Consider the following 23,199-nt stretch of genomic DNA (forward strand, 5'->3'; position numbering starts at 1 on the left):
CAATAAAGGGCTAGTATCCAAAATCTATAAAGAATTTATCAAACTCAACACCCAAAGAACAAATAATCCAATCAAGAAATGGGCAGAAGACATCCAAATAGCCAACAGACACATGAAAAAGTGCTCAACATCCCTCAGCATCAGGGAAATACAACTCAAAACCTCAATGAGATACACCAGCCAGAGTGGCTAAAATTAACAAGCCAGGAAACAACAGATGATGGCAAGGATGCAGAGAAAGGGGAAACCTCCTACACTGTTGGTGGGGATGTAAGCTGGGACAGACACTGTGGAAAATAGTATGGAGGTTCCTCAAAAAGTTGAAAATAGAGCTACCCTATAACCCAGCAATTGTACTACTGGGTATTTACCACAAAGATACAGATGTAGTGATGAAAGGGGGCCCCTCACCCCAATGTTTAGAGCAGCAATGCCCACCACAGCCAAACTATGGAAAGAGTCCAGATGTCCGGGGCACCTGGGTGGCTCAGTCGATTAAGTGGCTATGTTCTACTCAGGTCATGATCCCAGGGTCATGAGACTGAGCCCCACATCAGGCTCCCTGCTCAACAGAGATCCTACTTCTCCCTCTCCCTGCCTCTCTGCCTACTTGTGCTCTGTCAAATAAATAAGTAAAATCTTTTTTAAAAAAAAGATCTTTTTTTTAAAAAAGATTTTACTTATTTATTTGACAGACAGAGATCTCAAGCAGGCAGAGAGGCAGGCAGAGAGAGAGGAAGAAGCAGGCTCCCCACCGAGCAGAGAACCCAATGCGGGGCTCGATCCCAGGACCCTGGGATCATGACCTGAGCCGAAGGCAGAGGCTTTAACCCACTGAGCCACCCAGGCACCCCCAAACAAGTAAAATCTTAAAAAAAAAAAAAAGTCCAAGAGAGGAGGGGCAAGATGGCAGAGAAGCAGGAGACCCTTTTTCAACCGGTCCCCTAAAGTGAGCTAATTATTGACCAGAACACTCTGAATACCCATGAAATCAGCCTGAGATATAAGATTATACACTTCTGGATCTCTGTGGGGTCAGAAGACACTAGTGGAGAGGTAAAGCAGAGTGGGAATGATCAGACTGATATCAGAGGATAAACAGAAGGGTGAGGGAGTCACGAGAACCAACCCATTGGAAAATAACACCCCAATACGAAAGTGCCTTGTGATTGGGGACCAGCATTAACTTGGAGTCTGGTTAAGGCACTCAAAAAGAGCAAAAGATCTTAAGGGGCAACTGGTGGAATTGAGCAGTCACGGACATGGGCCTAAGCCCACAGACCTAGGACGGCCACTGCGAGTGACCACCCATGCCAGACAGAGTGCAGCGAAGCCTCCAGGCTGTGGTCCCGGAGCCCCAGCCTTTCCACTGCTTGCACCACAGCTCAGCTAGGTGCACTTAAACCAGTGTATGTGAGGGAGATTCAGCGCTCTCTGAATCACAGCCTTTTGTACTCTGTGTGCACGTCGCAACCGGGATCTGAACCATGCTCCCCACCTGCGCCTGAGAGAGCTCCATGGGGCACTAGCTGAAGGTCTCAGGACTGGCTGAGAGTCTGAACACTCTCAGCCCAGGCTTGAAAAATTCACCGCACTATCTCTGGTTGGGATCTCTCTTCCCCAAGAAGCCCTGAGGTCTGGTCCCCAGACAGCAGTCCCGGCAAAGGCAGCCACTGGAATCGGGCTCCCTGGACCAATATCACTCACAGTTTTAGTGGCACAGGGGTGCACAGATAAGTGGGTGCTTTGGGCAACCCCTGAGACAGTGGCTGGAGATGTGCAATGCCTGTGGGAGGTTGCATGGCTCAGCAGAGTTTGCAGAGGGGGAGTCTGTGTGTTCTGGACCACCCAACGGGGAGCAGACTGAGGATTCTCTCCAAGACAGAGGTCTGGGTGCGGTTTGCTTTCCACTAAACCTCTGAAAAGCCGCAAAAAGCCACAAAAGAACAAAAAAATCCAGAGAACAAAAGCCAGAAAAACCAGATTCCACAGAGCACAGCCCCTTGATAGGGAGCAGGAGGACTCAACCCAAGCAAGACTGACTGAAAAACAACACGGCAGGTCCCTCCCCCAGAAAGCCAGCCAAAAGAATGAGAGGACAACCACCACAGGGTCCCCATAAAACTTTAAAACTCCAATATCAGTGGAAAACAAGGTATTAAAGCTCCCAGCATTACCCTAAAAACCTGTATAATTCATAGATACATCTTTTATTTTTAATTCGTTCTCACTATTCTTGTTCTTTTTAATTTTTTAACCTACTTACCATTACAACTAGAGGTTCAATATAACATACTCCACAATAACCTTTTAACTGGAACTTTTTTCATACATATACCTGTGGTTTTCTTTTGCTTTACTATTTATTTATTTATTTATTTTTAAAGATTTTATTTATTTATTTGACAGAGAGAGATCATAAGTAGGCAGAGAGGCAGGCAGAGAGAGAGAGAGGGAAGCAGGCTCCCTGCCGAGCAGAGAGCCCGATGCGGGACTCGATCCCAGGACCCTGAGATGATGACCTGAGCCGAAGGCAGCGGCTTAAACCACTGAGCCACCCAGGCGCCCTACTATTTTTTTAATATACATATAATCTTCAAGGTAATCCTCTTTCCCTAAAAAATTCTCTCTCTCTCTCTCTATATATATACATATATACATGTATGTATATATATATATATATATATATATATATGTATGTATAAAATCTCAGTTTTAATCTCCCTTTATCTCTGGAAAGTTGAGTCCTTTAACAAAGATATCAAGATACACCCAGGAAAGGGCACCTGGGTAGCTTAGTGAGTTAACGCCTCTCCCTTTGGCTCAGGTCATGATCTCATCTCAGGGTCCTGGGATTGAGCCCTGTCGGGCTCTCTGCTCAGTGGGAAGCCTGCTTTCCCATCTCTCTCTGCCTACGTGTGTCTTTCAAATAATATAAATAAGTAAAATCTTTCAAATAAATAAATTCTTTTTTTTAATATTTTTAAAAGATTTTATTTATTTATTTGAAAGACAGAGATTGCAAGTAGGCAGAGAGGCAGGCAGAGAGAGAGGAAGGAAAGCAGGCTCCCTGCTGAGCAGAGAGCCTGATGTGGGGCTTGATCCCAGGACCCTGGGATCATGACCTGAGCCGAAGGCAGAGGCTTTAACCCACTGAGCTACCCAGGCTCCCCCATAAATAAATAAAATCTTTAAGAAAAAAAAAAAGATACACCCAGGATGAATCAAAATAACCTTCCTTGCCCACGGTGAGGATTTATGACCACCCTCCCATCTTTCTCTTGTCAGTGTTTCTGTGTATTTGTTTTTGTTCTGGTATTATATAAATCTTATACTTGGGGTACATTTTGGCTGGGTTCTTTTTTTCTTGTCATTTACTTTTGTCAGTCCTTTTGTTTGTTTGCTTTTGTTTGTATACCTTATAAATCTTACCTTTGGGGCCCATTCTGGCTGGGTCTTGTCTTTTTTCCTTCTCTCTCTCTCTTTCTTTTTTCTTTCTTTTTGGTGGTGACTTCTGATTGCTCAGAAGCACTCCAGGGTGCACCTTGCCTGGATCGCAATTGATATATTCAGCTACACATCCCCTCAACCACATTTCACCAAAATGACTAGGAGGAGGAACACCTAACAGAGGAAAAATTCAGAGACCGTGCCCTCTCCATCAGAGCTAATCCATACGGATATAAACAGTATGTTGGAAAGGGAATTCAGGCTAACAATTATCCAGGCAATGGCTAGGTTGGAGAAAACCATTAGTGACAAAATGAAATCGATTAGGGCAGAAGTGAAAGCCACCTGGGAAGAAGTTAAAAATGCTATCAATGAGATCCAATGTAATCTAAATTCTATAACAGCTAGGGTAACCGAGGCAGAAGACAGAATTAGTGATCTAGAGGACAAAATGATAGAGAAAAAGGATCAGGAGGAGGCCTGGAACAAACAGCTTAGAAGCCATGAAAAAAGAATTAGGGAAATAAATGATGCCATGAAATGTTCCAACTTCAGAATTATTGGGATCACTGAAGGGGTGGAGAAAGAATGAAGACTAGAAGACATAGTTGAACAAATTCTGGATGAAAATTTCCCCAATCTGGGGAATGGAACCAGCATTCATGTCCTAGAGGCAAAAAGATCAGCCCCCAAGATCAATAAATCTAGAAAGACCTCAAGACACTTGATTGTGAGATTGTTGAATCATAATTTTAGACAAGAGCTCTTGAGAGCAGCTGGGGGAAGAGATTCCTTACTAGAGAAGAAAGTCCATCAGAATAATGTCAGACCTGTCCACAGAAACCTGGCAAGCCAGAAAGGGCTAGCAAGACATATTCAGGGCACTAAATGAGAAGAACATGCAGCCAAGAATACTTTATCCAGCAAGGTTGACATTCAAAATGGATGGAGAGATAAAGAGCTTCTAAGACCGGCAAGGTTTAAAAGAGTATGTGACCACCAGCCAGCACTATAAGAAATATTAAGGGGGGGTTCTATAAAAGAAGAAATAAGCCAAGAGTGACACAGAACAGAAGTTTACAGAGACAATCTATAGAAACAAGGACTTCACAGGCAACATGATGTCAATTAAAAAGTATCTTTCAATGATTACTCTCAATGTGACTGGCCTAAATGCTCCCATAAAACGACACAGCATTGCAGATTGGATAAAATGAAAGAACCGGTCCATATCCAGTCTACAAGAGAACCATCTGGAACCTAAAGATACATCCAGACTGAAATGAAGGGATAGAGAAGCATCTTTAATGCCAACAGGACTTAAAAGAAAGCTGGGGTAGCAATTCTCTTATCAGATAAATTAGATTTTAAAATACAGACTGTAGTCAGAGATAAAGAAGGACACTACATCATTCTTACCAAGAAGATCTAACAATTGTAAATATTTATGCTCCCAATATGGGAGCAGCTAACTACATAAGCCAACTATTAATCAAGATAAGGAGTCATACTGATATGAATACATTAATAGTAGGGGATCTTAACATGTCACTCTCAGTAACAGAGATCATCCAAGCAGAATATTAACGAAGAAACAAGAGCATTGAATGATACATTGGACCAGACGGACCTCATAGATATATACAGAACATTCCACCCTAAAAAAACAGAATACTCATTCTTCTCGAGTGCACATGGAACTTTCTCCAGAATAGACTGCAGACTGGGCCACAAATCAGGGCTTAACCATACCAAATATTGAGATTATTCCCTGCATATTCTCAGACCAGAATGCTTTCTAACTGGAACTCAACCACAAGAAAAAGTATGGAGGAAATTCAAACAGTGGAAGCTAAAGACCACCCTGCTTAGGAATGTTTACATCAACCAGGAAATCAAAGAACCTAACAATTCATGGAAACCACAGAGAATGAAAACACATCAGTCCAAAACCTATGAGATAGAGGAAAGGCAGTCCTAAGGGGGAAATATATAGCCATCCATGCTTCACTTAAAAAAACTTAAAAATCCAGAATACACCAGCTGTCTTTACACCTTAAAGAACTGGAAAATCAACAACAAACTGAGCCAACCCCCCACACAATAAGGGAAATAATCAAGATTAGAGCAGAGATCAATGAGATAAAAACTAGAAATACAGTAGAACACATTAATGAAAACAGAAGCTGGTTTTTTGAAAGAATAAGATTGATAAACCACTGGCCAAACTAACCCATAAGAAAACAGAGAGGACTCAAATTAATAAAGTTATGAACGAAAAGGGAGAGATCACGACTAACACCAAGGAAATAGAAACAATCATCAGAAATTATTAACAGTTACGTGCCAATAAGTCAAGCAACCTAGACAGAAAAGATACATTCCTGGAACCCTATAAACTTCCAAAACTGAATGAGGAAGAAATTGACAACCTGAATAGACCAATATCTCATAACAAGATTGAAGCAGTGATCAAAAACCTCCAAAAAACAAGAGCCCAGGACCTGACGGATTCCCTGGAGAATTCTACCATACATTCAAAGAAGAAATAAAACCTATTCTCCTGAAGTTGCTTCAGAAAGCAGAAACAGAAGGAAAACTTCCAGATTCTTTTTATGAAGCCACCATTACTCTGATCCTCAAAACAGGCAAAGACCCCCATCAAAAAGGAGAATTTCAGGGGCGCCTGGGTGGCTCAGTGGGTTAACCTCTGCTTTCAGCTCGGGTCGTGATCTCAGTGTCCTGGGATCGAGCCCCACATTGGGCTCTCTGCTCTGCGAGGAGCCTGCTTCCTCTTCTCTCTCTGCCTGCCTCTCTGCCTACTTGTGATCTCTCTCTGTCAAATAAGTAAATAAAATCTTTAAAAAAAATAAAAGAAAAAAAAAATTAAAAAAAAAAAAAAAAAAAGAGTCATTTATGGTTTGTCTCCCTCCCAATCCCATCTTGTTTCATTTATTCTTCTCCTATCCCAGAGACCCTGAGATCATGACCTGAGCTGAAGGCAGAGGCTTAACCCACTGAGCCACCCAGGCGCCCCCATAAATGACTCTTAATCTCACAAAACAAACTGGGGGTTGCTGGGGGGAGGTGGGATTGGGAGAGGGGGAGCGGGCTATGGACATTGGGGAGGGGAGGCGAACCATAAGAGACTATGGACTCTGAAAAACAACCTGAGGGTTTTGAAGGGTCAGGGGTGGGAGGTTGGGGGAACAGGTGGTGGGTGATGGGGAGGGCACGTTTTGCATGGAGCACTGGGTGTTGTGCAAAAAGAATGAATACTGTTACGCTGAAAAAATAAATAAAAAGGGAAAACATTTAAAAAAAAAATAAAATAAAATAAAAAAAAGGAGAATTTCAGACCAATATCCCTGATGAATATGGATGCCAAGATTCTCAACAAGATCCTAGTTAATAGGATCCAACAGTACACTAAAAAGATTATCCCCGATAACCAGGTGGGGTTTATCCCTGGGATGCAAGGATGGTTCAACATTTGCAAATCAATCAATGTGATAGACCAAATCAATAAGAGAAGAGAGAAGAACCACATGGTCCTCCCAATTGATGCAGAAAAAGCATCTGACAAGATAAAGCATCCATTCCTGATTAAAACCCTTCAAAGTATAGGGATAGAGGGAACATTCCTCAAATTCATAAAATCTACGTATGAAAAACCCACAGCGAATATCATCCTCAATTGGGAAAAGCTGATAGCCTTCCCTTTGAGATCCGGAACACAACAAGGATGTCCACTCTCACCACTGTTGTTCAACATAGTATTCAAAGTCTTAGCAACAGCAGTCAGACAACAAAGAGAAATAAAAGATATTCAATTTTGCAAGGAAGAAGTCAAACTCTCTCTCTTTGCAGATGACATGATACTTTATATAGCAAACCCTAAAGACTCCACCCATAAACTACTAGAACTCGTATAGCAATTCAGTAATGTGGCAGGATTCAAAATCAATGTACAGAAATCAGTTACTTTCTTATACACTAACAATGAAAATACAGAAAGGGAAATTAGAGAATCAGTTCCATATACTACAGCACCAAGAACCATAAGACACCTGGGAATAAATCTAACCAAGGAGGTAAAGGATCTGTACTCGAGGAACTACAGAACACTCATGAAAGAAACTGAAGAAGACACAAAAGGATGGAAAAGCATTCCATATTCATGGCTCAGAAGAATAAACATTGTTAAAATGTCTATACTGCCCAGAGCAATGTATACTTTCAATGCCATCCTGATCAAAATTCCACCAGCATTTTCCAAAGTACTGGAACAAACAATCCTAAAATTTATATGGAACCAGAAGAGACCCCGAATTGCTAAGGAAATGTTGAAAAAGAAAAATGAAACTGGGGGCACCACACTGCCTGATTTCAAGCTTTACTACAAAGCTGTGATCACCAAGACAGCATGGTACTGACACAAAAACAGATACATAGACCAGTGGAACAGAGCAGAGAGCCCAGATATGGACCCCCAACTCTATGGTCAAATAATCTTTGACAAAGCAGAAAAAAATATCCAGTGGTAAAAAGACAGTCTCTTCAATAAATGGTGCTGGGAAAACTGGTCAGCTATGTATAGAAGAATGAAACTTGACCATTCTCTTACACCATACACAAGAATAAACTCAAAATGGATAAAAGACCTCAACGTGAGACAGGAATCTATCAAAATCCTAGATAGGAACAGAGGCACTGATTTCTTCAACACTGGCCACAAAACTTCTTTCAAGACATGTCCCCAAAGGCAAAGGAAACAAAAGTGAAATTGAACTTTGGGGGCTTCTTCAAGACTAAAAGTTTCTGCCCAGCAAAGGAAACAGTCAACAAAACAAAGAGGCAACCCACGGAATGGGAGAAGATATTCCCAAATTACACTACAGACAAAGGGCCGTTATCCACGATCTATAAAGAACTCCTCAAACTCAACACACACGAAACAGATAATCACATCAAAAAAATGGGCAGAAGACATGAACAGACACTTCTCCAAAGAAGACATACAGATGGTTAAAAGACACATGAAAAAATGTTCATCACCACTAGCCGTCAGGGAGATTAAAATCAAAACCGCATTGAGATACCACCTTACACCAGTTAGAATGGCCAAAATCAACAAGACAGTAAACAACAGTTGGAGAGGATGTGGAGAAAGGGGAACCCTCTTACACTGTTGGTGGGAATGCAAGTTGGTGCAGCCACTTTGGAGAACAGTGTGGAGATTCCCCAAGAAATTAAAAATAGGGCTTCCCTATGACCCTGCAATTGGACTACTGGGTATTTACCCCAAAGATACAGATGTAGTGAAAAGAAGGGTCATCTGTACCCCAATGTTCATAACAGCAATGGCTAGTTGCCAAACTGTGGAAAGAACCAAGATGCCCTTCAACAGACAAATGGATAAAGAAGATATGGTCCATATATACAATGGAGATTTATGCTTCCACCAGAAAGGATGAATACTCAACTTTTGTATCAACATGGACGGAACTGGAGGAGATTATGCTGAGTGAAATAAGTCAAGCAGAGAGAGTCAATTATCATATGGTTTCACTTACTTATGGAGCATAAGGAATAACACGGAGGACATTGGGAGATGGAGAGAAGTGAATTGGGGGAAATCGGAGGCGGAGACAAACCATGAGAGACTGTGAACTCTGAGAAAGAAACTGAGGGTTTTGGAGGAGAGGGGAGTGGGGGTTGGGTGAGCCTGGTTTTGGGTATTTAGGAGGGCACATATTGCATGGGGCACTGGGTGAGGTGCATAAACAATGAATTTGGAACACACACACACAAAAATTAAATTAAATTAAATTTGATTAAATTTAATTTCAAAAAAAGAGTCCAGATGTCCATTGACAGATGAATAGATAAAGAATATGTGGTGTGTTGGGGCGCCTAGGCGGCTCATTTGGTTAAGCCTCTGCATTCCACTTAGGTCATGATCTCAACATCCTGGGATTGAGGCTCTGGTTGGGTTCTCTGCTGTGAGGGGAGCCTGCTTCCTCCCCTCTCTCTCTGCCTGATTCCCTGCCTAGTTGTGATTTCTGTCAAATGAATTGAAAAAAAAAAAAAAAAGAAGATGTGGTGTGGATGGAACTAGAGGGTATACGCTAAGTGAAATAAGTCAATCAGATAAAGACAATTATGATATGCTCTCACTCATATGTGGAATTTGCCAAAGAAGGCAGAGGATCATAGGGGAAGAGAGGAAAAATGAAACAAGATGAAACCAGAAACGGAGACAAACCCTAAGAGACTCTTAATTTCAGGAAACAAACTGAGAGCTGCTGGAGTGGAGGGGGGTGGGAGGGATGGAGTGGCTGGGTGATGGACACTGGGGAGGGTATGTGTTGTGAGGAACACTTTGTATTGTTTAAGACTGTTGAATCACAGACCTGTACCCCTGAAAGAAATAATATATGTTAATAATAATAAATTTTTTTAATTAGATAAAAAAGCAGCAGTTTGAAGAGAACCTGGGTTACACGTGATAGAATTTTATTCACTAATTTTAGGATATGTGCTGGAGGGGAAGGGATCTACAGATTTCTTTGAGAACAAAAGTGTGGGCAGACACTATTTATATTGCCCTCCCCAGCCTATATAGGCAAACACTTGCAGGAGCCAGTTCAAACACTTTCTATCTACCTTATTACAGCCACCTACGCAGCCCTGGTGTTCGCCTGTAGACCTGCCCCATTCAACCCACCCACCTTAGCAGGTGCCCCTCCAAAGTGGCTCCTGCCCCACCATACCTGGCAGGTAGTCTCAGGTGGAACTGGTACCCCTCCAAAGTGACTCCTTTCCCGGGATGGGGAGGAGATAAACACACAAAACAGCACCCCTGCAATTCCTAAAGCTGAGCCTCTTAGATGACTGCACAAAGAGGCAGCCTTGCCCTTCCCTGCATCTGCAGCTATTGCAGCACCTAGCTACAGACAACCAGGGTTAGGGCCAGACCCACCCAAGAGCAAGCCCCTGAGTACTGCAGCAGGAACTCTCAACAGTGTGGAAAGGAATCCCTGCCCAGTACAGCTGCAGTAGGTGAAGGAGGTCACTGAATCCGATTGGGCTGAGGGACAGCCCTGCCCACCAGCATGCTCACAGCCATCATAGCTCATCCACAACAGGAGGGCACATGCAGTTCACACAGGGAAACACCTGGCTCCAGTGAACAGGAGTGGTTGTGCTACAGGGCACCATTAAGGCCTCTTCTACACAAGGCTACTAATTTCAAGACTAGGAGACACAGTTGACCTACCTAATACACGTTAACAAACACAGAGAAATAGACAAAATGAGGAGACAGAGTAATGTGTCCCAATTAAGAGAACAAGGCAAAAATCACAGAAAAAGAGTGAAACAAAAAGGACATAAACAGTATGTCCAATGAAGAATTCAAAGTAATGGTCATAAATGTACTCATTGGACTTGAGAAAAGAGTGGATGAACTCAGTGAGATTCTCAAGAAAGAGATAAAAAAATATTAAAAAAAGAGCCACGGGGTGCCTGGGTGGCTCAGTGGGTTAAAGCCTCTGCCTTCGGCTCAGGTCATGATCCCAGGGTCCTGGGATCGAGCCCCGCATTGGGTTCTCTGCTTGGTGGGGAGCCTGCTTCTTCCTCTCTCTCTGCCTGCCTCTCTGCCTACTTGTGATCTCTCTCTCTCTCTGTCAAATAAATAAATAAATAAAATCTTTAAAAAAGAAAAAAGAACCAGAGCGAGCTGAAAACCAGAATAACTGTATTAAAAAACACATTAGAGGAAATCAACAGCAGACTGGGAGACAAAGAATAATGGATCAGCAATCTGGAAGACAGGGTAATAGAAAGCAACAAAATTTAACAGCAGAAAGATAAGAGTAATTAAGAAAGAGAACAGATTGGGGCGCCTGGGTGGCTCAGTGGGTTAAAGCATCTGCATCTGCCTTCGGCTCAGGTCATGATCTCAGGGTCCTGGGATTAAGCCCCACATCAGGCTTTCTGATCCGCAGGGAGTCTGCTTCCTCCTCTCTCTCTGCCTGCCTCTCTGCCTACTTATGATTTCTGTCTGTCAAATAAATAAATAAAATCTTTAAAAAAAAGAAAAAAGAAAGAGAACCGCTTAAGGGACCTCTATGATGTCATCAAGTGTAGTAGCATTTGCATTATAAAGATCCCAGACAGAGAAGAAAGAAAGAAGGGGGCAGAGAAATTGTTTGAAGAAATAATGGCTGAAAACTTCTCTAATATGGGGAAGGAAGACATCCAGGTCCAAGAAAGACATCCATGTCTACACAAAGATACATAATAATTAAAATGACAGAAATTAATAATAGAGAATTTTTAAAGCAGCAAGAGAAACAAAAACAGTTACACAGTTATAAACTAGGGAAACCCAATAAGGCTATCAGCTGATTTTTCATCACAGACTTTGCAGACCAGATGGGAGTGGCATGATAGATTCAAAGTGCTGAAAGAAAAAACCTACAACCTAAAATACTCTACTGGCAACATGATAACCAGAACTGAAGAACAGATAAAGTATTTCTAAGATAAAAAAAAAAGTTAAGGGGCGCCTGGGTGGCTCAGTGGATTAAGCCGCTGCCTTCGGCTCAGGTCATGATCTCAGGGTCCTGGGATCGAGCCCCGCATCGGGCTCTCTGCTCCGCAGGGAGCCTGCTTCCTCCTCTCTCTCTGCCTGCCTCTCTGCCTACTTGTGATCTCTCTCTCTGTCAGATAAATAAATAAAATCTTTAAAAAAAAATTGTTAAAAAAAAAAAGTTAAAGAGGTTCATCGTGATTAAGCCAAACTCACAATAAATGATAAGGGAATTCTTTAAGTGAAAAAAAAAAGCCATAACTGGAAGTAAGAAAAGTATGAAATGCGGAAATTTCAATGATGAAAGCAAAAATATAGTGAAGGCAATAGATTACTCACTTATAAAACTAGCATGGGAGGTAAAACACAAAAGAGGTAAAATCAATTAAATCCACAAAAATTAGTCAACGGTTACACAAAAACTTAAAAAAATGGACATCAGGGGCGCCTGGGTGGCTCAGTGGATTAAGCCGCTGCCTTCGGCTCAGGTCATGATCTCAGGGTCCTGGGATCGAGCCCCGCATCGGGCTCTCTGCTCTGCAGGGAGACTGCTTCCTCCTCTCTCTCTGCCTGCCTCTCTGCCTACTTGTGATCTCTCTCTCTGTCAAATAAATAAATAAAATCTTTAAAAAAAATGGACATCATAGGGCACAGGACATCATAATCCAAGCATAACACTAGACACATCCATCAAACCACAGGGAAAAGAAGACAAAAATAAAGAGAAGTATACAAACAACCAGAAAAAAACTAACAAATGGCAGTAAGTACATACCTATACATAATTACTTTAACTGGACTAAATGATCTAATCAAAAAACACGGTAAGTGAATGGATTAAAAAAAAAAACAAAACAAGAGGGGCGCCTGGGTGGCTCAGTGGGTTAAGCCCCTGCCTTCGGCTCAGGTCATGATCCTAGGGTCCTGGGACTGAGCCCCGCATCGGGCTCTCTGATCAACGGGGATTCTGCTTCCTCCTCTCTCTCTGCCTGCCTCACTGCCTACTTGTGATCTCTGTCAAATAAATAAATAAGATCTTAAAAAATAAAAAATAATAAAAATTTTTTTTAAAGATTTTATTTATTTATTTGTCAGAGAGAGAGACAGAGAGAGAAAGATCACAAGTAGGCAGAGAGGCAGGCAGAGGCAGAAGGAGAAGCAGGCTCCCTGCCGAACAAGGAGCCCGATATGGGACTCGATCCCAGGATGCTGGGATCATGACCTGAGCCGAAGGCAGCCGCTTAACCAACTGAGCCACCCAGGCGTCCCAAAAATAATAAAAATTTTAAAAAAACCAAGAATAGTCTATGTGCTGCCTACAAGATACTCATTTCAGACCTAAAGACACAAACAGAATGAAAGTGGAGTGGAAAATATATTCCATGAAAATGGAAGCAGGACAAAAAAATCCAGGTACTTAAATCAGAGAAAATAGACTTAAAACAGAAGACTGTAAAAAGAGGCAAAGAACATTACATAATGATAAAGAGATCAACTTAACAACTGTAAATATGCACCCAACATAGGCGCAACTAAATAAATGAAACAAACATTAACAGATATAAAGGGAGAAGAAAGTAAATAATTAAAATTAGAGCAGAAATTAAGATATAAAGACTAAAAAAAAGACAATAGAGGGCACCTGGGTGGCTCAGTGGGTTAAGCCGCTGCCTTCGGCTCAGGTCATGATCTCGGGGTCCTGGGATCGAGTCCTGCATCGGGCTCTCTGCTCAGCGGGGAGCCTGCTTCCCTCTCTCTCTCTCTCTGCCTGCCTCTCTGCCTACTTGTGATCTCTCTCTGTCAAATAAATAAATAAAATCTTAAAAAAAAAAAGACAATAGAAAAGGTCAATGAGGGGCACCTGGGCAGCTCAGTGGATTGAGACTCTGCCTTTAGCTCTGCCTTCAAGGTCCTGGGATAAAGCCCCACATCAGGCTCTCTACTCAGCAGGGAGCCTGCTTTCTTCTCTCTGCCTGCCTACTTGTGATCTCTCTCTCTCTCTCTCTCTCTGTTAAGTAAATAAATAAGTAAATCTTTAAAAAAAAAAGATTGATGAAACCAAGAGCTGGTTCTCTGAAAAGATGAAAAAATGTGATAAACCTTTATCAGACTAATCAACACAAAAAGAGAGGATATAAATATATAAAATCAGAAATGAAAGAGGAGAAATAAAAAGCAACACCACAGAAATACAAAGGATTACAAGAGAATATTATTGAATATTATAGATCAATAATTTGGACAACCAAAGGAAAAACTGATAAATTCATAGAAATGTACAATCTTCCAAAGTGCATCAGGAAAAAATAGAAAATTTGAACAGACTAATACTAGTAATGAAATTAAAATGGTCATCGAAAAAATGCTCCTATCAGGGGCACCTGGGTAGCTCAGTCGGTTAAAATGGCTGCCTTCCGCTCAGGTCATGATCCTGCAGTACTGGGATTGAGCCCCATGTTGGACTCCCTGCTCAGCTGAGAGTCTGCTTCTCCCTCTACCTCTGCTCAACACCCCCATGTCCTGCTTGTGCATGCATGTTCTCTTTCTCTCTCTCAAATAAATAAATAAAACCTTTTAAAAATTCCCTCCTAACAAACAGAAATCCAGGACCAGATGGCTTAATAGGCAAATTTTACAGCAAACATTTAAAGAAGCATTAATACCTATTCTTAAAATATCCTAAAAAATAGAAGAGGAAGGAAAACTTCCAAATTTACTTACTCTATGAGGCCAACATTACCCTGAACCAAAACCAGATTAAAGACACTACAATAAAGAAATCAATGGGCCAGTATCTCTGATAAACGCAGACACAAAAATCTTCAACGAAATATTACCAAACTGAGGGGCGCCTGGGTGGCTCAGTGGGTTAAGCCTCTGTTGTCGGCTCAGGTCATTCTCAGGGTCCTGGGATCAAGCCTCACATCAGGCTCTCTACTCAGGGGGGAGCCTGCTTCCCTTCCTCTCTCTCTCTCTGCCTACTTGTGTTCTCTGTCAAATAAATAAAATCTTTAAAAAAAATATTACCAAACTGAATTCAACAATACTTTATTTTTTTAAAGATTTTATTTATTTGATAGAGAGAGAGATCACAATTAGGCAGAGAGGCAGGCAGAGAGAGAGGCAGAAGCAGGCTCCCTGCTGAGCGGAGAGCCCAATGCGGGGCTGAATTCCAGGACCCTGAGATCATGACCTGAGCCAAAGGCAGAGGCTTAACCCACTGAGCAACCCAGGCGCCCCTCAACAATACTTTAAAAGGATCATTAACTACAATTAACTCGTATTTATTCTAGGGATGCAAAGATGATTCCATATTCACAAATCAATTGATGTAATACATCATATTAACAAAAGGATGGATTCAAAACTATGTGATAAAAAAGCATCTGACAATATACATCTGTTCACAAAAGAAACTCTCAGCAAAGTGGCTTTAGAGAAAACATATCTCCACATAATAAAGGCCATATATGAAAAACCCATAGCAAACATTTATTCAATGGTGAAACACTAAAAGCTTTTCCTCTAAGATCAGCAACAAGTTAAACATATGCATTCTTGTCACTTTTATTCAACATAGTACTGGAAGTTCCAGCCACAGCAATCAGGCATGAAAAAGAAATAAAAGATATCCAGGGCACTTGGGTGGCTCAGTCAATTAAGGGTCTGCTTAACATCACTAATCATGGGGCGCCTGGGTGGCTCAGTGGGTTAAGCCGCTGCCTTCGGCTCAGGTCATGATCTCAGGGTCCTGTGATCGAGTCCCGCATCGGGCTCTCGCTCAGCAGGGAGCCTGCTTCTCTCTCTCTCTCTCTCTGCCAAATAAATGAATAAAATCTTTAAAAAAAAAATCACTAATCATCAGAGAAATGCAAATGAAAACAATGAGATATCCCCTCACACCTGTCAGGATGGCTCAAATCAAAAAGACAAGAAATAACAAGTGTTGGCGAAGATGTCAAGAAAGAGAACCCCTGTGCACTATTGGTAGAAATGTAAATTGGTGCAACCAGTATGGAAAGCAGTATGAATCCTCAAAACATTAAAAATGGATCACATGATCCAGGAATCTCACTATTGAGTACTTACCCAAAGAAAATGAAAATGTGAACTAGAAAAGATATATAAATTATTGCAGAGACATCTATAATAGCCAAAATATGTACACACACACACACAGACACACTCTATCACTCAGCCATAAAAAGAATGAAATTTTGCCATTTATGACAATATGGCTGGACCTAGATGGTATTTTGCTAAATGAAATAAGACAGAGAAGGACAAATACCATATGATTTCACTTACATGTGGAATCTAAAAAACATACAAACAAAAAACACAAAAGACTGAGAAAAACAGAGAACAAACATGGTTGATTGTCAGAGGGAAGTGGAGATGGGCAAAATAGGTGAAGGGGATTAAGAGGAACAAACTTCTGGTTATAAAATAAGGAAGTCACGGAAACGTAAAGTATAGCATAGGGTATATAGTCAATAATATTGCAATAACATTGTGTGGTAATGGACAATGATTACCCTTATGTTGAGCCCTATGTAATGAATGGAACTGTCAAATCACTATGTTGTACACCTGAAAGCAATATAACATTATATACCCAGTACACTTAGATAATAAGGAATATATAAATAAAACTTGTGTCTATTGAAAAAGATATATTCCACTTTATCTATACTTAACTTATCCCTACTTAATAACATAAGCCAAAGATCTTACCATCTGAAATACATCAGAGCCTTCATCAAAATCCACCATAGCAAAAAATATCCTGTTGGTAAATGCACTGGAGTATCGCCAGGAGTTTGCCAGGATCTGGAATTCTTCATCAGCTTGCCTGGATACAATCAGATATGTGAAGATAACATATAAAACTTTTTTAAAGATTTTATTTATCTGACAGAGAGAGACACAGCGAGAGAGGAAACACAAGTAGGGGGAGTTGGAGAGAAGGACGCAGGCCTCCCTCCAAGCAGGAAGCCAGATGTAGGCCTCAATCCCAGGACCCTGGGATCCTGACCTGAGCCAAAGGCAGATGCCCAACAACCGAGCCACCCGGGCACCCCCACATATTTTAAAATGAACATTTTTTAAACATTATTTTAAAATAATAAAACAGGGGCGCCTGGGTGGCTCAGTGGATTAAGCCGCTGTCTTCGGCTCAGGTCATGATCTCAGGGTCCTGGGATCGAGCCCCACGTTGGGCTCTCTGCTCCGCAGGGAGCCTGCTTCCTCCTCTCTCTGCCTGCCTCTCTGCCTACTTGTGATCTCTCTCTGTCAAATAAATAAATAAAATCTTTAAAAAAAAATAAAATAAACATTATTTTAAAAATACATTAAAAATACATTAAATTTTTTTAAAAAAACATTATTTTTAAATGAACATTTTAAAATGAACAGAGCCAAAGAAGCAATAGCAGTTTTTGCAATGGGAGAAATATTTTTGAGAGAGAGACAGAGACAGACCAAGACACAGAGAGAGGGAGAGAGGGAGAGCGAGAGAGAGACAAACATCAGTCAGGTTCTGCTGACAGGGTCAGGACAAACCTTGGAAAATATTGCCATTGTTTTGGCATAAGAGAAGCCTTATCCTAAGTGTTGGGAATTTCAACAGAAAGTAGTTACTTGATTCAGCTTCATACTTTGTGCTTGTTTCTTATCTCAGAGGTCTTTAGGCAGTCATTGGAAAAATCCAGCTAATTGTCTGTATAACAATTTTTAATACCCTAAATTACTTTTAAGGGTTCAAAGACGAGGTTGAAGTATTTCCAGAGAAAGTATACTATAATAGTAATCCATTTTATAAATCTAACATGACATTATTTAGTAAATAAAAATACAGTCAGATGAATTATTAGGGTGAAAGATAACAAGGATCTAGGGAATTGAGATTAATTAAAACCTCAAGTCATATTTGACTTTTCCCTTATGGCCCATAAGCTTTCAGTTTCCAAGATGTGATAATTCTTCATTTGCGATTATCTTTCACTCCATCCCTTCCCATTTATTTTCATTGCTATCAGCTAAAGTCAGATCCTTAATATCAGACATCACAATATAAAATGTTGACTCTAGTTTCTCCTCTTCCTTCTTACACTTCTTATACTACACTACAATATACATCAGTCTTCCTAAATTACTATCTTCCTGAAACTCCTACTCTTCTCCAAAGCCCTTGTTGCTTTTCTACTACCTTCAGAACAGTCTCCAAGCTTTTCACTGGTTATTCAAGGTTCTTTATCATCCAGTTCCAATAAGGCATCTAACTTTTAGTAGTCTTACTACTTATCAATATAAAACATGATCTCTTAATTCTGGCACTTTATTTACCACTATCTCTGTACCCCTGCACTTATCTTTACTTAAACCAAAATATCCTACTTCTATCTAAATCTGATCCATCTATCTAGCCCTAATACAAATCCCTTCTTCTCCATTAGACCAACCCAATCTTCCTGTTATATGTCCTTCCTGAAATTCTGTAGTATTTATTTTTTTTAAAGATTTTATTTATTTATTTGACAGACAGAAATCACAAGTAGGCAGAGAGGCAGGCAGAGACAGAGAGTAGAGGAAACAGGCTTCCTGCTGAGCAGAGAGCCCGATGTGGGGCTCAATCCCAGGACCCTGGGATCATGATCTGAGCCGAAGGCAGGGGCTTTAACCCACTGAGCCACCCAGGCGCCTCTCTGTATTATTTATTATGCACATAATCCATTTGGTACTTAATTATAAATCGCCCTATATTGCAAGCTAAATTTTCACATGTGGAACTCATTTTCCCAGCCATATGATAAGGGTAGGATATCTTATACTTCTCATCCTGATAGCACTAAATATATAGTATTATACACATTGCTGTTTTTATTTTTTGAATGAATTTAGGGAAATGTGAGCTAATTTTAAATTTGGTCTTATAGAAAGATACTAATAAAAACTTAGGTTAATAAGAATGTCATTAATTTGCATTTAGTACAGAATTATGAATAAGTTTGTGTTTGTTCCCTAAGATTTTGTATACTCCTGATTGCTGAGTGAAATGACTAAATTAAGAGTGATTCCAGATTTTAAGTTTATGCACAATTAATACCTACTATCCAACATATGTACCCAAAAATAAGTACTCTGGGATCAAATACCTTGACTATCTCCTACCTCTGGGGGAAAATCCTTTAAGAAAAGTTGGCAAGTCTTGGGGTAGCATAATGCATATTCTAAAAAAAATTGCCTAATCCTTCACATGGACCCACAAGCTGTCAGATTTTGGAAAGCCTTCAAGAGTTTATTTTTTTTTAAGATTTTTAAATTTTTATTTATTTGACAGACAGAGATCACAAGTAGGCAGAGAGAGAGAGAGAGAGAGGGAGGAAGGGAAGCAGGCTCCCTGCTGAGCAGAGAGCCCGATGTGGGGCTCGATCCCAGGATGCTGGGATCATGACCTGAGCCGAAGGCAGAGGCTTTAACCCACTGAGCCACCCAGGCGCCCCACCTTCAAGAGTTTATTAAATAAGTTCTTCACAGGGTAGCTTTGTCATTTTACTTAACATGAATTCCCAGATCACACATATTGATCTAAAAATGTAAGATGAAAAAAAAACACAAAAAGCAAAAGCTAACCTATGTGTTAGTACCCACTATTTTTAATTTTGTTTAAAGAAATATAGCCTGGGATGCCTGGGTGCATCAGTTGGTTAAGCGTCTGCCTTCAGCTCAGGTTATGATCCTAGAGTCCTGGGATCAAGTTCCATATCAGGCTTCTTGCTCAGTCGGGAGCCTGCTTCTCCCTCTACCTGCTGCTTCCCCTGCTTGTCCTCACTCTCACACTCTCTGACAAATAAATAAATAAAATCTTTTAAAAATAAAGAAATACAGTCTTTTTGTTAAAATAAATATCAATCTTTTTTCCCAAGATCATTGAGAAACAGTAAAATAAAATCAATAAACCATAGTTTGATGAAAGTTTAAGTGAGATTAGTCTCCATTTCCAAGGTTTTTAATCACTCAGAATAATCTAGAAAAAAAGGAAATATCTCTAATTCATACATCTTTATTTTCTAAAAACATTCTCTTGTAATTCCAAATTTGGATTTAGCTACCATTATTGCATTAGTAAGTATCTCTAGCTTTGGGTAGACCAGGTAAAAGATTCTGGAACCTATCTCTTCATCAATGAGAGAATACTTGATTTACTTACCTTCTGGGTTGTTGTATAAAATAAGAATACCAAACTGAAAGCACTCACAAATAATAAAATATTACATCAATCCAACTGGCATACATTTATATAAGTTGATACCAATTTATACGACGATTATTAAATTTTTAAGTTACTGCTATCATGGCTATCACAATACTTTATCCTTGCTCTTTGTTCCCACTTTGTATCCACTAATGTGGGCAACCAAGAAATGACTATAAAAAGGGGCAGTATGTGCTACTACAGACATCCTAAGTAAGACACACACAATTGTTTATGTACCCACTGAACTAACTTGGTTATTCTGGGATTGAGAAACGGTTAAAATCTTATGTTATTTAATTTTAAAGTGTAGTTGAAAGTTCATACTTGCACACAACACACTGTCTGTGAAGTTGGAGAGCAGTGAACATGACAATAACGGAGTAGTTTCTTGGTGGGGCTTTAACAAGGCGACGGAACTTGTCTCCATTCATTCTTATTACAGGTCTTTTATTGGTCCATTCCATCAGTTGACTAACCTTTTCTGATAACACCATCTAAAAAAGAAAAAAAGGGAGGAGCATGGTGTTAATGTTCTTAGCATGGCATTTGAAGTTCCTTTTTAAAAAAAAAAAAAGATTTCAGGGGCGCCTGAGTGGCTCGGTAGGTTAAGCCGCTGCCTTCGGCTCAGGTCGTGATCTCAGGGTCCTGGGATCGAGCCCCAGAGAGAGATCACAAGTAGGCAGAGAGGCAGACAGAGAGAGAGAGGAGGCAGCAGGCTCCCTGCTGAGCAGAGAGCCCGACGCGGGGCTCGATCCCAGGACGCTGAGACCATGACCCGAGCCGCAAGCAGAGGTTTAACCCACTGAGCCACCCAGGAGCCCCTTGAAGTTCCTTTTAACTAGGCAACTTACCTAAACCAAGACTAACAAGCAGAGGTACACAGAAAATGTGAGAAACCTAAAAATAAAATGTGATAATTGGGCCTGATAATAATTATTCTTAAAATTTTATTATTTCAGGGGCGCCTGGGTGGCTCAGTGGTTTAAGCCGCTGCCTTCGGCTCGGGTCATGATCTCAGGATCCTGGGATCGAGTCCCGCATCGGGCTCTCTGCTCGGCAGGGAGCCTGCTTCCCTCTCACTCTCTCTGCCTGCCTCTCTGCCTACTTGTGATCTCTCTCTGTCAAATAAATAAATAAAAATCTTTAAAAAAAAAAAAATAAAATAAAATAAAAATTGTATTATTTCATGATGAGATTTAATCGGATACCACACTGTTCATGTGAATTACTTATTTATACTAATAAATAAAATATAAAATCAAAACTTTTCATTTGTCAAAGATTCCAAAGAATGTTGAGTTAAACCAGTTAGTTTTGTACAAGATTTTGCTTCTCAAAACCAAACCAAAATAAAAACAAAACACACCTATAAAGAAGCTGGAGTACTTAAAACAATCTTGAAAACAAAGAATAATAATGGGAGGGGACACCTGGGTGGCTCAGTCAAACACCTGCCTTTGGCTTGGGTCATGATCCCAGGGTCCTGGGATTAATTCCCACATGGGGGTCCTTGCTCAGCAGGAGACTGCTTCTTCCTCTGCCTTCTACTTCCCCTGCTTGTGCGCGCTCTCTCTCTCTCTCTGAGAAGTAAATAAATAAATAAAATCTTTTTAAAACAGAATAAAATGGGAGGATAACTCTACCTGATTTTAAGGTTTACTATACACCCACCAGATGCCAGTATAGTAAGCAAGGCAGAGTGGTACAGATTAAAGAATAGACTCATAGATCAATGGCACAGAAACAGATCGGCATTAAGTATAGCCAACTGATTTTTCACAAAGCTGCAAAAACTCAGTAAAGCAAGGCTAGTCTTTTCAACAAATAGTGCTGGGGCAATTGGACATCCATAGTCAAAAATAGGAATCTCAAACTAAACTTCATACAAAAATTAAGTCAAACTGAATCACATACTTAAATATAAAAATGAGGGCGCCTGGGTGGCTCAGTGGTTTAAGCCGCTGCCTTCGGCTCAGGTCATGATCTCAGGGTCCTGGGATCAAGTCCCGCATCGGGCTCTCTGCTCAGCGGCGAGCCTGCTTCCCTCTCTCTCTCTCTGCCTGCCTCTCTGTCTGCTTGTGATCTCTCTCTGTCAAATAAATAAATAAAAAAAATAAAATCTTAAAAAAATATATATATATAAAGGGGCGCCTGGGTGGCTCAGTGGGTTAAGCCGCTGCCTTCAGCTCAGGTCATGATCTCGGGGTCCTGGGATCGAGTCCCACATCGGGCTCTCTGCTCAGCAGAGAGCTTGCTTCCCTCCCTCTCTCTCTGCCTGCCTCTCTTGTGATTTCTCTCTGTCAAATAAATCTTTAAAAAAAAAATATATATATATAAAAATGAAAACTATGAAAATTTTAGAAAAAAAGGAAAAAGGGGAACCCGGCTGGCTCAGTCAGTGGAGCATGTGACTTTTGATATCGGGATTGTGAGTTCAAGCCCCACACTGGGCATACAGATTATTTAAAAAAATTTGTTTCAGGGGCGCCTGGGTGGCTCAGTGGGTTAAGCCGCTGCCTTCGGCCCAGGTCATGATCTCGGGGTCCTGGAATCGAGCCCCACATCGGGCTCTCTGCTCAGCGGTGAGCCTGTTTCCCTCTCTCTCTCTCTGCCTGCCTCTCTGCCTGCCTCTCTGTCTACTTGTGATGTCTCTTTCTGGCAAATAAAAAAAAAAAAATTAAAAAAAAATTAAAAAAAATTTGTTTCAGAAAAAAATTAGGAGAGAACATTCAGGACCTTGGGGTAGGGAAAAAATTCTTAAACCTGAAGCCAAAAAGCATGATTCATAAAAAAGAAAAAAAAAAAGATAACCTCACCAAAATAATTTTTTTTTGGTCTAGGAAAGACCATTGTTAAGAGGAGGAAAAGACAAGCTACAGATTGGGAGGAA

The 23,199-nt window shown here is 40.7% G+C and overlaps 1 protein-coding gene across 1 annotated transcript in view; it reads right to left on the bottom strand.

Moving 5' to 3' along the window:
• MAGT1 (magnesium transporter 1) overlaps window positions 1-23,199 on the bottom strand; it is a 76,182-nt gene that overhangs the window by 40,917 nt on the left and 12,066 nt on the right. Inside the window, exons 2-3 of the mRNA XM_045996032.1 lie at window positions 20,634-20,803; window positions 16,787-16,904 (exon numbers count right to left, since the gene is read on the bottom strand). Of these exons, the coding sequence (XP_045851988.1) occupies window positions 16,787-16,904; window positions 20,634-20,803 (288 nt within the window). The remainder of the gene's footprint in view (window positions 1-16,786; window positions 16,905-20,633; window positions 20,804-23,199) is intronic.

Source organism: Meles meles, chromosome X (genome assembly GCF_922984935.1).
Source record: "Meles meles chromosome X, mMelMel3.1 paternal haplotype, whole genome shotgun sequence".
In the NCBI taxonomy this organism is placed as follows: domain Eukaryota; kingdom Metazoa; phylum Chordata; class Mammalia; order Carnivora; family Mustelidae; genus Meles; species Meles meles.